The sequence below is a fragment of the Eucalyptus grandis genome, chromosome 10 (genome assembly GCF_016545825.1).
Source record: "Eucalyptus grandis isolate ANBG69807.140 chromosome 10, ASM1654582v1, whole genome shotgun sequence".
Taxonomy (NCBI): Eukaryota; Viridiplantae; Streptophyta; class Magnoliopsida; order Myrtales; family Myrtaceae; genus Eucalyptus; species Eucalyptus grandis.
This window is the reverse complement of record NC_052621.1, coordinates 18,877,741-18,896,122: the sequence shown is the minus strand read 5'-3', so window position 1 is coordinate 18,896,122 and position 18,382 is coordinate 18,877,741. Positions and strand designations below refer to the sequence as shown.

General features: G+C 41.3%; 1 protein-coding gene across 1 annotated transcript; it reads right to left on the bottom strand.

Moving 5' to 3' along the window:
• Positions 1-962: 962 nt before the first annotated feature.
• On the bottom strand, positions 963-3,332 carry LOC120289232 (desmethylxanthohumol 6'-O-methyltransferase-like). Its single transcript, XM_039303997.1, has 2 exons — positions 2,530-3,332; positions 963-1,571 (listed from the first exon to the last, which is right to left on the bottom strand). Exons 1-2 carry the CDS (start codon positions 3,298-3,300, stop codon positions 1,257-1,259), a joined length of 1,086 nt encoding a protein of 361 aa, XP_039159931.1. The 5' UTR covers positions 3,301-3,332; the 3' UTR covers positions 963-1,256.
• Between the last annotated feature and the right edge of the window lie 15,050 nt (positions 3,333-18,382).

The following is an 18,382-nucleotide window of genomic DNA, read 5'->3' as shown; positions in this document are numbered from 1 at the left end:
CCTCGAAATTTGTTGACATGTATTCTCGCCTGCGTGCATGTTTCTGCACGTCATGCCTAGAAAATTCTACACGAAGTAAATTAGCCTTGTTGTCCAAAGGTACCTTTCCATCAAACTTAATCGCCCTTGAGGCCTTGGTGACGAGGGGCGAGCCCTGCTAGCTCACCGGATATGGCAGCGGGTCGGCAAGCAGTGGTGGACGGCATCAGGTGGTAGCATTGCAGCGGTAGTCTTGCGTGGCCAGGTTTCCTCGGCTTGGCCAAAAGAGGACTCTCTCTCTCCCTCTCTCTTGTTCCCTTGCTTGAACCCCCTCACTTGCTAGATCCGGCGAGCTGGCGAGGCTTGCCCTCGCCGGCCATGGGCAAAGCTTAACCCTCGCTAGATCCGGCGAAGGCGACCCTCGCCGCCTAGGCCAGATCCAATGACTGGCTGGAAAAAGAAGATGAGAAGAAAAAAATAAAGAATAAAGAATAAAGAATAAAGAATAAAAATAAAAATAAAATTTTTAAAAATATTATTAAAAATTGTCTACATCAAGTGTCAATCATGCCACGTCAGCCGACTAGCGTCCAGTCAAAAATCTGGCCAAAATATTAAAATTGATCAGAAAGGACTGAATTGGCACAACCTAAAAAGATTTAGGATTAAATCGGCACAAAGATAAAATATTTATGACTTTTTTGACACTTTTCCCATGTTTTGCTATCCTTATGTTTGTTTGTTGTCCAGGGGTTTATTTAATTTGTTTCCGCATACATTTAATCGAAAAATAAAAAGAATAGGTCGGCGACATGCTTTGGGATGTTGCATTATGTGCGCATACCCAGGTGGGCGTGACATCTCGACATGATAACTCCCAAATCTATCTCCCAAGCAATCCATATTGTAAAAATCCCACGCAATTCACAAGTTCTTTCACTAGGTACGAAAAGATAAAATACAATAAAAATACGGAGAATAAATAATTTAACAGAGCATCTTATAAAATTTTTAATATATATATTGTATTCATCGGGAATTGTGATTGATTCAATCCCGTCCAGTTTCGGGCAATTCTCGATTCTTTTGCATACCCCTACACCACTTGATCCACACCCAATTGCATGCAAATGGTGAAAATACACTAAGTTTACAATGGAACTACCGTCACACTATTAAATAACGCAAGAACTCGAAGAACGACAGTTTCGAAGGGAAGGTACGTGCGTGCAATAGCGAAATCTAATTACCAAACCGAGAGAAGGAAAACGATATTTTTACTGGGGAAATGCCTCGATAATGGAAGGCAGGGCTTGGATCTTGATGATGTTGTGGCGAGGGAAGCCGCCCTGTTCCAGCAGCAGCTTCCACTCAGACTCCGTCCTCTCCTTCCCTCCCGACTGGTGAGCCATCATGAGCAGGTCGAACGTCACTCCGACGTCCTCGAACAGGCCACCGCTGCCCTCCCGGTCGAGAAGGACCAGGTCGACCATTATGAGCTTCCCAGGTTTCTGATCCGACGATGCTATGGCTTTCCTGCAATTCTTCAGTATCTTCACGCAGTCTTCGTCTCCCCAGTCGTGTAGAACCCACTGTGTTTCAGTGCATGGCCACAGGAATTATATATGCTTATATAATCATAATGGTTCGAAAACTCCTCAACTTGTACAACAGCCAATTTGACTTTAAACTTTTCGATTTTTTCATATTAATTTTAAACTTTTCAACAATTTTTCGATGTTTTTATTCTGGCTATTAATTTTTACCCTTGTTCGCATATGAATTTTGATAGTTTGAAATATTTAATCAAACAAAAAAGTTTACTAATTTAGGTAGAGACTAAAGGTTTGATCATCCCTATTTATTTATTTATTTAAGCATGAGTTTTTAAAATGTTTTGATTCTACCAACTCAAGATATAGCCTTGAAGACATTATCCGTAGTTTGGACAACTGATGAGACAATTATTGTGGTGGTCATCCTCAATAGGTGATCGTCATGATGGTGTTTGCCATGTTGATAGACGCGCTAGTGAATAGAGGTCGCCGTTAATGTATAAATACCATGACGCCCATTGCTAGAAGAACTTCGCATGACTTAAATGCGTTATACTATGCCTCATTTACGTGCAATCTCCCTCTAGTAGGCATAAGCTTATGGATTAGAGATCCAAATGCAATATAAGAGCATAGGTCGATAGTTTAGATCCTGACATTCCAATTGGCTCACACAAAATAGAAGTCACGCCCATTTCACTATTGGTGGGCTGAATCAAATGTGTATAAGGGAGGGACTTACCCACAAGGGGAACCATCATGAATTATATTAACAATTGTGGCATGAGGCAACCATTCAATAAGAGTGACCACACCCGTGGCAAGGCGGGGAACTACCGCTATTTGCTTAACCATCAGACACCGGTGTCACTACGGTCAGCCGCACACAATTCCAAATTTTTTTTTAATTTTAATTTTAATTTTTTTGACGTTGTTAAGGAAGTTTTTGAGTAATTTATTTATGTAACTATACGCAAAATGCATGCAGCCACACCTTGAGAAACACCGCATCAGCCTTGGGAATGGCCTCGAACATGCTGCCTCCCACGTGCTCCACACCGTCGTGAGCCGGCGCCGTGGCCACGACGTGCAGCAAGTCGAAGTTGATCCCCCGAATATGAGGATATGCCCTGACGATCTCGGCGATCACGCCCCCGGTCCCGCCTCCCACATCCACTACCGACCCCACGAGGCTGAACCCGTCCCCGTACGCCTCCAGGACGGCCTTCATTATGATCTTGGCCGTGCACGCCATGGCCTCGTTGAACATCTTGTTGAACTCGGGGTTGTCCCCGGCGAACTCCCACATCTTCACCCCGTGCGCCTTCTGGAACGCGATCCCGCCTTCCCTCACGCACTGGCCGAGGCAGTGCCACGGCGCAAGCTGGAGCGGGTGGTTCTCCATAATGACCATCGGGACGAGGTTCAGCTCCGAGTCCCGGACCAGCCAGCGGGACGAGTCGGTGAGGCCGTAGAGTGGGTCCCCGCTGTCGGACGGGTGGTGGACGGAGAAGATGTTGCGGCGGACGAGGAGGCGCATGACGCGGGAGAGGTAGGGGAGGTCGGGGGAAGGGGAGCCCTCGATCGACCGGGCTATCTGGGCCAAGGTGACCGGGCGGCCGCCGTGGGAATGGATGATGTCGGCTATGCGGAGCTCGACTGCGCAGTTGAGGACCATTGAGTCCGCGAAGCTGAGCATGTAACGCCATATCTCGGCTTGGCCTCGTAGCATTGCAGCTGCATCTCCTTCCTTCGCTCCTTCCATGGTCTCTCTCTCCGTGAACTTTGCCTATCGGGAGAAAGGTGGAAGATTGGATGAAAGCGAGCATTGTTTCGTGGCAGTACTTATAGGAAGAGTCGAGAGGAGTTTCCACGTGTAAATCTTAATTCAGGTGACATTATTGGGGAGTGTCGCGACCTAACCCTTATCGTGTGTGGCGACCTAACCCCTCTTGTGGGAGGCAAATTTTGTTAAATTTAGGGGTATTGTCAATTTCGGGCCAACGGTCTTCCATTGCCTCAGGCTCTCACAAACTTATATTTTACGCGACATTGAGGGTTCAAATTTTAAATTAATTAAGCCTATGTAAATTTTGATTAAGAAATTGCCACTAATCTCTTTGGATTTAGTTAGAAACCTGTTGACACCTCATTTAATTTTAGAAAATAGAATTAGAAGATAATTTTTGATTAAGAGAGAAATTTTGAAAAAAATTTTAAATTCAAAAACTCAACCATAGGATATTGGAGCCGCTTTGTTGTCGAGAGGTCGAGCGAAAATTTTTCACGTTATAAATAGGGGCTTCTCTTCATCTTTCAAGGTGGAAAAATAGAAAATTGAAAGAGAAAGAGAAAGTGTGGGGGCTTCTCGGGGTTCGAAAGAAGTGAAAAGAATGAAAGGTTTTTCATGGCTTTTTCGTTTATGCCTTTGAAGAAAATTTGCTGAAAGAAAAGTCAGAAGAAGTGTGCAGAGAGAAAACAGAGGGGAAGTGACGTGAGAGAGACAGGTGAGAGAGAGAAAAAAAGAATACACGAGAGTGGAAGAAAGAGAGAAAGGGGTTCGGTTCTTGAAGGAAAAAAAGGAAAAGTCAGCGGAACTTAAGCTTCTGCAGAAAGAGACAGGGACAGGTGAGAGGAAGAGGGTGACGTGAGAGCAGAAGAAGAAAAGTCAAAAGAAAAGAAGCTGCAGAAAATGCAGAGAGAGACAGAAGGAGGAGACATGAAAATGACGTGAGAGAAAGAGGACGTGCAGCAGTGGAAAAGAAGAAACAAAAAGCAAAAAGAAAAGCAGAGCAGAGAACTGTTCATCTTCTCCATTACGCCGACCGTCGCGAGGCACCGCCTGCTGCTTGGCCACCGCACCGTGCCCCGCCGCACCTCTGCACCCGCGAGCTTGCCCCAACGCCGTTGATCCAGCACCTCCGCTGCAACCCCGAGCAGCCAAGGTCCCTGCATCTTCCCAACCCACGCTGCTTGCCGCCCCGAAGCCAGCAGCGACCGCCGCGCCGCCCTGAGTCCCCGACACCGGAGCTCTGCTGCTCCCGATCCGTGCAATCTGACGCCCTGCTGCTCCACCGACGCCTTCACTCGCCGGTCACTGCTCGATCTGCAACAGCAGTGACCCAACGACCCTGCAACTTCGTTTTCAGCCGAGATCCGACGACACCGGAGCCCTGCTGCTCCCGATCCGCGCAACTCGACCCGGCAACCTCCAAGTCTCTTTGCCGGCCACCTCCGCCACCAACGCCAGAGAAGCTGGTCCCGCTTAGCCTTGCTGCTCTGCCCCGACACCTGCAGCGCCTCCGCCGGAGCCCGATCCGCTCAGACCCTCCACCCAGATCTGCTCGAGCACCAGCGGCACCCCCTCCAGACGCCGATCAAGCTGCCGGACTCCACACCGTCACGAAGACCCGCCTCTGCAGATCCCACGACGGCCCCGCTTCCGATCAGGACCTGCACCTGGAGTTTCCCGGCCCGCGACGCCCTTCGCCGATGGTCCACGCCGACACCCGCGACGCCCCCGTTGCCATCTTTCGCCCGGCGCTCGACCTCCGAATTGCCGGATCTCGCCGGAGCTCCGCACCTCCGCAACCCCGATCGCCGGCTCCACGTTCGCTGCCCGCGTCTGCAACCGACCGTTGGCTCCTCGGTGACTAGCCGCACGAGCTGCCGAGCTTCACTTTTGGAAGCAAAGGAAAACAAAAGAAAAAAAAAAAAAGAAAAGAAAAAGAAAAGCAAATTAGTTAGTTTGTTTTTCTTTATTTTATTTATTTTGTTATTACTGTTCAATTTAGAATATTGAGATGTGCTTTTTTTTTTTTTTTTTATAAATCTCGTAGGCATTAACTACAGGTATTTTATCCTAAATTATTGTAATTATTAATTTAACCCGTAAGACGTTGGGTCATTTTTTTAATTACTTTAATTTTTAGAATTTTGATAGCATTTCAATTGTTAAATCATTATAGAGTTAAAATAATTGTTAATTTAATCTGTGAGACGACGGATTATTTTTTCGGTTATTTTAATTCTTATATTCATTCTTTTAAAATAATTACTTGTTTGGAAAGATTAAAAAGATAAAAAAATCAAAAGTGCATAAAAATCTAAATATTGCATTGGAGCATTTAGGTTTAGTAAATTAGGACTGTATTTTTAGGGTTAGTAAATTAGAATTGCATTTATAGAATTATAATTTTTAGATTATACTTTTAGATGGGTGATTTTTGTTAGGGCTAATTTTAAATAATGTTGGCATGTCTTGATTTCTTATATAGCTTTTAAGATAAGATATAGTTTAAGTTAAATTTATTCCTAAAATAAATTAGAATATTATTCACTTTAGATAGTTTAATTATTCTTTATTATTAATTTCGAATTTCAATAAAAAAACAAATCCAAAAAATATTAGGTACATACTAGTTAATTTGCATAATAGGTTTAATTAGAATTTGTTTATTAGTAAAATATTGTTATATCCGGGAACTTAGGTACTTAGGTCCATGCACATTTCATATTAAAGCAACACACCTAGATATTTTTAGATTAAGTCAATTTTCATTTAATAAAACAAAAGGAGGAACAAAAAATGTTATGTGTGCCACATGAGTTATAGTTTTTTTTTTAATAAAAAAGAAAATGCTAAAAGATGATCATTGCACCATTAAGTTGCTTTCTTTTCAATAAAAAACATTATGTCATTAAAAAATTAAAAAAAGATCATTTCCTTGGTTAGTTAATAGGTTAATTCATAATTAATCTCATATCATCATTATTTAGCATAGGTTGCATATATGCATTAAAAATGAATCATCATTAAAATAAAATCATAAAAGAGCATGCATGTAGAAATACCATGTCATTCATCCCATATCATATAGCACATGCCAATTTATGATTATAAAAATTAGATTGCATACATATAATGATAAGTTTAAGTTATACCATATGAATTGCATCTCGCATGTCATTAAAATAAATCCATACATATTAAATTTAGATTAAGATTGCATATAATTAACATTTTTTTTTAAAAAGGAAAAAAGAAAAATTAGGTGTCTTGTCATTTAGAAATCATGTTTATGGCATGCATTTTTATTAGCATTTTTCATTGAATGTTATTTTATTGATTGTGTACCCGCATGACCACCATTTGCATGTTAGTAGTTTAGGTTAAAATTAATTAACATTGTCTGCTAAATATTTTTGAAAGTAAAATAAATGGTGCAGAAAGGAAGCGTTAGACTAATCTAGCGTAATCATGTCTCCGGACTTATTGAATCTCTGGTTCGTAAAAATAAAGTATTCTACTTTACCAAAAAAAAAAAAAGTATTCTCTCATACTTTATTTGGGTTTTTAATCAATCCTAATTGATTAGTGGTGGCTCCAAATTGAATAGAATTGCATGTTTAAATAGATTAATTTCTATCAAGTCGCGATTGGTAGGACTTGGGAGGGTCCGTGCCAAGTGTTCAGACTTAGTAATCCATTAACTTAAACTTTAGGATTGCCCTGAAATTTTAGGTCGCGACAGAAACCCAATAAGATACAAGAGGATATTCAACCAAAGAATTAGAACTCAGGGACTTCATTACGTTAGCCTTGGCTCATGCATTTTTGATACCTAGCCTAATTATGTACTAACTAATACCATAGTAGTCTATCAAGAAAAATCTAAGCTTTGTCATAACCATTCTAAAACAAGAAAGTAACATCCAATATTGAAAAGTGCAATCAATTATAATCATAATAGAAAGTATGCAAGCATCCTAAATTGTCCTTGAAAAAGAAAATAAAACAAAGCAAAACAAAAATCCTCATCATAATGCCTAAAGGCTTGTCCAATTCTTGGGCCTTAATATTTTGGGTTAATATTTTGAAAAACCCCAAATTGGTATATGTGTGACAAATTTACCAAAAACTATTTTTTTAACTATGAAAATCCCTAAACTGGTACACATGTATTTTTTTTACTATGAAAAACCTTAAACTGGTATACTTGTGATGAATTTATCCAAAACTAGGGGTGTGCAAAATACCCAGGAACCGCCCAGACTGCCTAGAACCAGACCGGAACCGCCTGGAATCGGCAATTCTTGAGGGAACTGGTCCGGTTCCCGGTTCCATGGGCGGATCCGCCTACCCACCCACTTGGATTAGACCGAAACCTTTTTAATATTAAAAGAAAAAATTACTAAAAGAAACTCTAGATCTCATCTCACTCCCTTCTAGAGGTGTGCAAAATACCCGGGAACCGCCCAGACCGTATTTGTAAATTCGATGCGTTTACTTCTCCCGCCGTTCGCATCTCCACGTACTTAAATTTGGTTTTTTTTTTCTTTGGCTTGCTTTGATGCCACGTAGTCGTTTTTATGTTGAAAACCAAAATTGTTTCGCGTCAAGATCGGTTCCATGGATTCACCAGGGAACCGGACCGCCGGTCCAGTCCGGTTCCTAGGTGAATCCATGCAACAAACGGGGTGGATTCCGGTTCCAATTTTTCGGAATCGGTCCTTAGTGGGCGGTTCCTGGTTCTAGGTTGGGAATCGCCCGCCCGAACCATCTACACCCCTACCCCAAACTATTTTTTGATCATGAAAAAAACTGATACACCTGTGACAAATTTACCATGATCGATCATAAAAAACCATAAACTGGTATATTTATGACCAATTTACCCAAACTAATTTATTTAATCACCAAAGATCAAATTGATACATTTGTAACAAATATACCTCATGTTAAATTGGATTAATAAAAAAAAAATCACAAAAATCGTAAACCGTGACAAATAGAGAGTAAAATTCCAAATTGATATACTAATCAGAGGGGAGGTCAGCGGTGGTTTAGAGCGGACCGCGTCGGTGAAAATACGGTTTCTTGTTTAATTTGTATGTTCCATCATCTTGAGATTATGGGCAATAAGGTGTATACAATTTCTACTTTTCCCCCTAATTTGGTGAAAATACGGTTTCTTGTTTCTCTCTTTTCTTCTTCTTCTTTCTTTTTTGTTTTTTTTGTTTTAGACAAGTATGTGATGGGAGAAAATTCTCAAAATGTGAGTAACATGAAAGATTAAGATATTATTTCCCTGCATCCATTAATTTACAAATATTTCGAAAGGGGTTCGTTGCTTTAATAATAGATTATGCTTTTTATTTGATTAAGTTGACATTCCCAACCAAGTCCAAAGCATCGGAAGACGTTCGGAGCTTACTCGCTCTATATTTTTTCTTAGGTCAATTTTGGGTCACTATGGTTTAATTCTCTAGTACATGTACACATGTGAAACGAACCAACCACGTGGAGTCACGTGTTTCGTCGTCCGACGTGGTTTGCCCTTGTCCACATCTCGACCTGCCCATTATTTATATGCACACCGTCGAAGTTTCCTCCAAAAACACCACATGAAACACTAGCAAGAACTTTTCTAGACATTTGCTGATCAAACCACGCCCTCGATCGATCATCGATCCTGAAAATGACGGTACTAATGCAGAACAAGATCAGGATCAAGACTGAGTAGACATTCCGAGGTAACAGCAGGCTCGAGGCGGTGGTGACGACCACGGTCCACGGTGTCCTCGACCGCGTGATGGAGAAACTCGACAGGGACGACTGCATAGCCGTCATCCCCCTCGGCCAGGGCAACCCCTCGGTATTCCCCAACTTCTGGACAGCGCGCATTGCGAAGAATGCTGTCGTCGACGCGGTCCGGTTGAGTTCAACTGTTACGCCCTCACCATCGGCATTCTTCCCTTTAGGAGGTGATACTAAGGCATGCCCTAGAAGGATGATGATTTTATTATCCGTTGTGAGCAACATTCATCATCCACCAACACACATGCAAAAATCGGTTCTAACCTTAAAACTAGTTTTGGAAATGGCCAGCATTAATTTAATTAGTAAGCTAAGGCAAACTCGAGGTTTGAAAATTTCAATAGGGCCATTGCCGATCATCTCTCGCATGACCTCCCTTAAAAACCATCACCGGACGATGTCTACCTGACGATGGGAGGCACGCAAGCCATCGAAATCACAGTGACGGCTCGCGCTCGCCCCGGTGCCAACATTCTGCTTTCGAGGCCCGGACACCCATGCTATGTCGCACACGCGGCGCTCTGTGGCCTCAAGGTGAGGTACTTCGACCTCCTCCTCGACAAGGGTTGGGAGGTTGGTCTAGAGTGCGTGGAGGATCTTGCGGACGTAAACACCATCACAACGATGGTCATCAATCCCGGGAATCCTTACCGAACTGTCTTCATTATCGGGAGAGCAAACCTAACCCTGATTTTAGAGATCCTTTAAGATGATAATCATCAGTTCATCACAACCATTAATTCCTAACATAAACAATCCTCTCTTTTAAGGAAAACGGGCGATGATTTCTGGAGCTGAACTTAAGTACTATGTCCGATGGAGTGTTTGAGTAGGTGATACCGTTTTTACCAACTGAGGTTTTTGGTCAGTCACTTCTCCTTTAGTGGATTTGTTGTGTATGGGGAAGAGAGACGGAGAGACGGAGAGACGGAGAGTTTTAATCATGTCGCTTTCCGGTACAATGTGCAAAATGTTCCGTGGTATGTTTGCCAGGTAATATCTTGCGACTTCAAAATTATTCCTTGCTAGTACCCATTTCTGAATCACATGTTTTTGTTTTACCTCGTATGCTCAACTTTGCTTAATTCTGCTTCATGCTTTCTCCTATTCTTATTGTAGGAATTGAGATTTAATTTCTAATTCGATTAGTGGCTTCGACATTTAAAGTTCCATATTTGCTCTATGCCACAGCATGGGAATTTTGGAAGAAATTGAACCTAAGAATGGATTTAATGCTTCCAGTTTCTTTGCTCAAACTATTTCTCTTTCTTTACTGGTTCTTCATATTTGCTCTATGCCACAGCATGGGAAATGTATGGCGGGTGATATTTTGCTCGGAGGTAAAGTTGCCATTGGAATAGATATGATAAAACCGCCTAGGGTTCAACCTGTTGAGGACCATTTGGTTAATCGGATTTTTATGGTTAATAGACAAGTGTTAGGATTCAAGCGTAGTTAGGAATGTCCCCATTAGTTAGTTTTTTCTCTACGGCCTAGCAACCAAGGGGCCTCGATTACTTGCCCAGTTCTTAGGCCGTAGGTGGTAGCCAAGGGGTGTTACCACCAATGAGGGCTGTTCGTAATAATCTTTTAGTAAGGCACCCGGCAGGACTGTATTCCTTATTTTTACTTGTTGGTGCTTGCAAGCCTCACCCCTCCTTGTTGGAAGTGAATATTTTTCTTTCCTGCTATTGGAGAATACCAATGATTTCACACTAAGAAGAGGTTGAACATTTGCAACTTCTCACTTTAATTTATCTTCACATCAGGTTCTCCCTGGAGGGTCAATTGAATGTGTAATGTCCCTATTAGTTAGCTTTTTCTCTCCATGATTCATGGAACAAAGCATCGCATCGCATCGCAATGCTATGTAATCATTTTCAGTATATCTCCCTCTCTCAGGTAGCGTTGAGCTGATTAAATATTTGAATCGACCTCTCCATTGTCGAGTTCCAAAGTTTGTCTCAAAGCATGTTGTGTTTGGATTGTGTACATTGCTGGTCCCAACATTTTTGCGCGACGATTAATGTCTCGTACCACTTACCTAGCAAATAAAAGAACGGATGGATTCCAATTGAATGCGCATTCAAGTTTTCAACGCCTGGCCTGCGCCCCATCAGGCTTTTTTACTTGCTTCTCAGTTGCCTGCTCTTTTTCGGAACCACTTAATAGGAGATGAGGAGTTATTGGTCAAGAATCCATCCCCCACATGGGGGAAGTTGCATTTAAGGGTTCAAGGAGGAGGGAGAGAGAGGGGGATGGGTTTGATTCACGCCATGAGTGAATTTCCGAATGACTTGCGCAATCGCTACATTGCCTAACTAGAACATACCTTTGCTAAAATCTTAGTGAGAATGTATTTACGGGCTCGTCACTGGTCGTAGATGGTGCGATATAAATCATATAATAAAGAAAATGTGGGCCACTTATGGTAACATCACAGGGATCATCAACACCGTTCGCCCCTCTCTAATGGTTTTCCAAAAAAGAGTGATAGAGAACCACTAAACGAAATGCCATTAGCCCCTCTCCAATCTCACTGAGATTCCTGGTCATGGGCTCATTTGTTTATTTTCTTTTTAAATTTCAGCGGACAAAGCCTCACAAACGCTTTCAATTCTTTTCTTTCTTTTGTCCGTCTTGACCGATTCTATCTCTCGATTGCAATCTTTTTCTTTCCACCGATTGCGATGATTATTTTGAACTTGCTCATTTCTCTCTGCCGAGAATATCTCCCTCCATTCTCGTCCACATTTATGATGTATCTTGATTAGGAAAGATAATTTCTCCTGAATACAATCAGCTTTTCTTCACCAATTTCATGCGCTAATGGGAAAAAGGAAAGGGATTTTATTATGTCAAATTGACGCGTGGGATTTTGAGTCCCGCCATCGCTTTGCCGTGTCGGTTTACTATAAATGCACATACTATAAGATGTGGATATTTTTATTTAGGGACTGAACAATCCCCATTTTTTTTAAGGTGATAAATGACTAGGAAAAATCAAAATTTAGGTGCCATTGAAATAACATATTAAATAGAGTATCCATGACTTGATCATTTGAAGATTTCTTCTGTTTGGATTTTTCGTTTTTAAACCCATCTCTGTCCATATCTTAATTTAAAGATGAGTCACATATCAACCACTTTCATAAATATGGATTAAATTATGGTTCTCTAACCCATTTTAATAGCCCTAGTTATGAGTAAGTGGAGAAGAGGCTTGCGGGAGCATTTCCGTAGCTATCTGAACACAGACTTTTATCGATACCGTGCACTCTCTCGGTAAAAGGAGCCGCCAAATGTTTTGCATTAGTCTTTCTCTTTGGGATGAAGACAAGGAACTAACAGATGCCAAGATCTTTTCTTACTAGAAAACGTATCCCACCAAATGGTCAAAGTGGGAGGGGTTGATGCTAAGAATGCCCTCTTGTCTATCTTTCAAAGGATAGATTGTTAGATGCGGGCATTTTCCCATGCTAAAGGAAGCAAGGAGTCGACATGAAACGGATCACAGAAGAAGACGTATCCGATCGATGAATGATTGTTGCTCCTCCCACTCCTCCCACTCACACGGATTCTTCTATTTAATGGAGAGGTTCCCTTCTTCCATGTGAGGTGGGGCCTACGTAAGAGCATAATCTAGGTAGAACGCTTATTCCCACCTTGTTTTAATGCTCTTTCCTGATGGTATCCAGGGGCGCTATACCTCGGAAAGTATGAAGCCAAGGAAGTAATTAGATACATATCTACTTCCTTCCAATGAATCAAAAGAACTAGTTGTCTCATCAATAGCCAAAGTCAACACACTTCCAATCAATTCGAACTACTTGGATTCCTAAGCAACTTGCTAAGTTGTACGTGGATGAGATTGTTAGGTTGCATGGCGTACCTATAAGAATACTATCTTACCAATATGCTAGGTTTACTTTGCGATTTTGGAGTAGATTTCAACAAGTCGTGGGAACTAAGCTACACTTTATTCCTGCTTTTTACCTATAAATAGATGGACAATCTGAGCAAGTTATGCAAATGTTAGAGGATATATGCCATATTAGTTCTAAACCTTTTGATTCAGTTAATTTAATCATAAATTTTTTGATAATTTGCCAATTCAGTTCATCCAACTAATTTTGGTAGGAAATTGCAAACTAAATTGGTATAATTGAAAAATTTATGATTAAATTGACACTAATGCAATAAATTTAAGAATTTCATAATACTTTTCTCCAAGATTCTCTCCCATTACTCTCTTTCGAAAATTTTAATTTTTTCACTATTCGAATTACTTTTAATATATTTTTGCATGGACCTAGTAGATAGAATGTCATTCTCCTTTTAAAATCATTATCTGGGCGCGATAGGCAATGCACAAGGCTCCCACTAAACCAATTTTGAACTTAATCTAGAGTCCCATAAATTACTAGAAACTAATGATGTACCGCTTTAATTTTCGAGTTACTCCAGATCGATCACTTCATGCTCGCTAGATATAAATTTACACAAGATACTTATACAAGGAGAGGGATGTCGCACACCCTATAAATTGTACATAAGATACTTATCTCACATTTAGCAAGTCAATCCATTGAAACAAAGTCTGCTTACCAGATTTGTTATCCAATATTAATAGGTATTTTCAATAATTTTGAGTCATGTCAATTGTAATTGTGCATAAGGTTCAATGACACGAATTACAAGTGCATAAATAATAAGAAAATGTTTACCAAATTACTGTCCAATCCCCAATGATGAGATTAAGGAAGATGAATGCAAATGCGAGCAAATCTCCAAATCGTTAAGGACGATGCTAGGTGCCTAAGCTCTCACCAATGTTTTCTCTATTCAAGGAGATTTAACTCCGACGTAAATATCAGGAGTGCTCAACAAAGCGACCACCTTGTGACAGCTCTTCAAAAAATTCTAAAATGTGAATGCACTATTTTCACGATTATTAGGGCTGTTATGGAAATAATAGGTTTTGCATGTTTTTCCCTGAAAAATGGAGACAAAGGGAATGTGGGATCCCCATAAATCATAAGTAAAATAAAGATATGTATATCTCATATTAACAAATGGGGAAATTAAGTGGTTGAAAATTTAATGATCCCAAATTAAACATGTTTAATAAGTGTCACAAGATCGCTCATCAGCACAATCCAAATATGAAATGTACGTAAAGATCATAATTATGAGTATATGGTGTTTTTCACAAGACCGCACCCACCGACTCCCACGAAAGAGACGGGTTCTTGTGATGTGACCGGCTTGATTGCACTGGTCAATCAAGAATCAATTAATTTGTTGACAATCAAAAAAGAAAGAAAAAAAAAGAAGACGGGCAAGAGACTCCACATGTATTCGCAAATCACGACAATTTATACACCGGGGCGCATTTAGAAAACGCCGAGTGCAGATTCCCATTCTCATTCTGTCGCTTGCTTGTCTACTAAAGTAATCTTTGATTTGTCTCTGGCTAAGTAAGATAACCATTTGATTCTCTTGAACTCCTGAATATCTTAACACGTCGGGGCTTGGGAAAGAGGAGAAAGAAAAGATAATCTAGGTGGATTAGGTAGGGTCTGGGAAATTAATTTAGGACAAGATGCTGTCTTGGACCCCACCCGTGAGAGGTTGAAAAAGTTTTAAGAAAGTTCTAAACATATTATATTTACGTCAATTTAGTTCTAAATTTTTCAATTAAATCAATTTAGTCATATTTTTTTGTATTTATATCAATTGAGTCTATCTGGCCAATTTAAATCGAGAATCTCTAATGTTATCGTCAGTCATCCTATGTGATAGAGACGATATTGATATGGATATTTAAAAAAAAAAAAATCATGATTTTCGAGAAAAAAATAAACAAAAAGTTATATAAATATGTCAATGTTCACGTCAATTGTACCACGTAGAATGACTCATATTCATATAGTGATTTTCGGCTTAAATTAGCGAGATAAACTCGATTGATATAAATTGACATAAATACAATAAGTTTATGATTTTTTTGATACTTTTTTTCGTTATCAGAGGTGTTCAAACGTCAACTTTGGTTATCTACAATCACGGAGAGCAAGAAAGGGAGAGAAGCGCACCAAGAGGAATCGACAAATTCCGCACGACCGTGGGGGCCTACATTAGGGGTGTGCAAAAATAAGGATCCGCCCGGGACCGCCTGAACCGGACCGGAACCGCCCGGAACCGGCGGTTCTTGAGGGAACCGGGTCTGGTTCCCGGTTCCAGTTTTGGGAACCGGTGGGAGGCTGGTCCGGTTCTCGGTTCCATGGGCGGATCCACCCGCCCGCCCACCCGAACCGGACTGGTTCCCTTTTAATATTAAAAAAAATTACTAAAACAAACCTAGGTCTCTCTCTGTCTCTTCCACTTCTCTTCTGCGGCTGCCTATCTATCTCTCTCTCTTCCTCAGTTTCTCTCGCTATTTCGATTCCTCCTCGGTGACCTGTGCGTCCGCCTCTCCGCACGAGCCGCGAAGCCGTTGTAGCCCGTTCACCACCCTCCGCCGGCGCCGCTCGATCTCATACCCGCGCCCACCGACCGCGACAACTCGCACCTCCGCCATCGTCGTTGTCGCGACCAATTTTTCGGTTTTGGACTGTGAACCACCTAGGGTTTGGCTAATGGATTGTTAAGCCTAAAACTTAACTGGCTCTCCCAAGCCCATACCAGTGCGACTTAGGTTCGATTCTTAACATGCAAATTGATTTTATTTAGGAGTCGCCACTAATCAGTTTATGGTAGGTCGATTAGACACCTAAGTAAAATAATGGGAGAATTACTTTACTCCTACGAACCAGAGACTAAGGGTACGGGGACTCGATTACATTAGATTTCTCTAATGCCCTTTCGGTACCATTCTTTTTATTTTCAAAAATGTTTGGCAATTGAATTGATTTTAAATAAACTTCCTAACATGTGAGGTGATCATACATGTGCGCATACCACCAATTTAACACTCAAAGAAAGCAAATGAATAAATGATGCGGAACTTACCTCAAAGCAACGAAAAGATGTCGCAATGTTAATTTAGAATTCACATCAACAGTCCTAAATATGATTTCTAATTAACACGCAATTTTTTGTCTTGTTTTCACTTAATTAATGAAAATCATGCAATATGCAATGCATGCCACTAAGTTAACATGAAATGATATGACAAGGCAACATGACTTAGCTATATGACCTAAGCAATATGACATAACTAAGCATGTAATCTATCCTAAGCATGAGATGATTTATTCTAAATAATTTTTTTTATGAGATTCGAAATTTAAGAAATGCAACATTTAAATATGCAATCTAAATTAATCTAATGACCTAATTCTAATGATGGGCAATTTCTAATTAAATGCACCTAACAAAAATCACTAAATGACGTGCATTGTATGAAACTAATTCTATATGACGTGCACATGATTTTTATTTTCCTAATAAGCATGCAATCTATTTAGGAGAAATTATCTAAACCAATAATATGCAATCTTAGTATGCAAGATAACAAAAACAAACCTAGTCCTTACGGATTTTTCTTTTTGATTTTTTTATTTAATGAAAATAAAAATTGATCCAAACACACGGTATCAAATCAAACAAGATAATATTGATATCTAAAATTGGCGAACCATATCTCGCGCATGAGATCGGTTGGCCGACTAATTTTAATTTTAAATCGCGAATCAAATCTCGGGCTTGAAATTGGATTGTCGATTTTATAAGGGATTGCGAGTCGGATTTTGGACGCGAAAATCGGATTTATCAATCAACTCGCTTGAGGGGCACTTTCATGTTGGAACATATTTAGGAATAATCCTACTAAAGGAAAAAAAGTAAATAAGTGAGAATAACATTAAAAATAAATATATAAATAAAGTAAATAAAAAAGGAACTACCTAAATGATTTTTTTTCCTTTATCCCTTTCAAGCTTCGTGTCCGTGCGGCTGGTCACCGGCTCCGGTGAGGGGCAGCAGATCAGAGGTCTGGCAGGGAAGAAACTCCGGCGGCAGCAGGTGGCGGAGTTCGGAAAAGGGGACTCGCGGGTCACGGCCAATTGCGAACAGCGGGTGCTGTGCGGGGTTTGGATCCGAGCGGCGTCGGCAAGGGGAGTCACAGACAGCTGGGCTGGCGTCGCGGGTTGCTCGCGAAGGAGGCACGGCGAGGCTCGACGTTGTGGTGGCGCGGGTCGTCGGGCGGAGGCTGCTGCAAGGTGGTGCGACGCTGGGTGGGCGTCCGGATCTGGCGCGGCTTCAGCGAGCGTTGGCGAGGGCTCTGCAGGCGGCGGTAGGCGCGACGGATCTCAGATCAGTGCAGTTCGGTGGCGTCGGCGCAGCACGGGTCAGCGTCAAGATAGCGACACCGTGACCAGCGGGCAACAGGCGGTTCGCGGGTGCAGAGGCGCGGCGGTGGTAAGGTGCGGCAACGGTGCTCGCGGTGGCGCAGCGGCGTCGGGCTTTCGAGGGGGTGAGATCGGCGGCTTCGGTAGGGCGAAGCGGCGGCGTCCAGAGGGCAGCAGCGCGGGCGGCAGTCGAACCCACCGGGGAAGAAGAACAGTGCTTCTTCCTTCTTCTTTTTTATTTCTTTCTCTCTCCTCTTGTCTCCTCTCACGTCACTTTCTCTCTGTAATTCTCTTTTCTCCCCTTTCTGCAGAAGCTTTTTCCTTTTTCTGCTCTTCTCTCTTGACTTTTTCTTAATTTTTTTCAACGAAGCTCCCCTTTAAACCTCTCACACGCACGGCTTTTATAGGAAAAGGAATTGATTTTCAAATTATACTTCGAATCAATCTTCGTAAATCTTTTCACAAAATTCATCCCATATTGATAAGGATTCGAGATCAAGATGAAATTTTTCTAAATCCAAATCTTTCAAGGCCAAATCGCAATATTTTTTAACCATCTGCCCTATCTAAAAAATTCATATCCCGATTGAAATTTCAAAAATTAATTTTCCCACGAGATAATGTTCGATCATTAAAAATATGGGCTGGCCCACTTGCTCGTTTATGGGCTTAATCCAACTAATTTGAAACCATCCGCCTTCCGTCCAATAAAATGCAAAAATGCAAAATAAATGCAAATATAAATCTATGTGCTATGCAATTAATAAAAATTAACCCATAATTTCCTATGTAATAAATGAATAAACTAAATCGTCAAAATTTAGGTGTCACAATCGTCTTGCCGGATCCGCCTTCCCCGACGTAAAGCATCGCAACCGTCGCTCGTTTCTTCA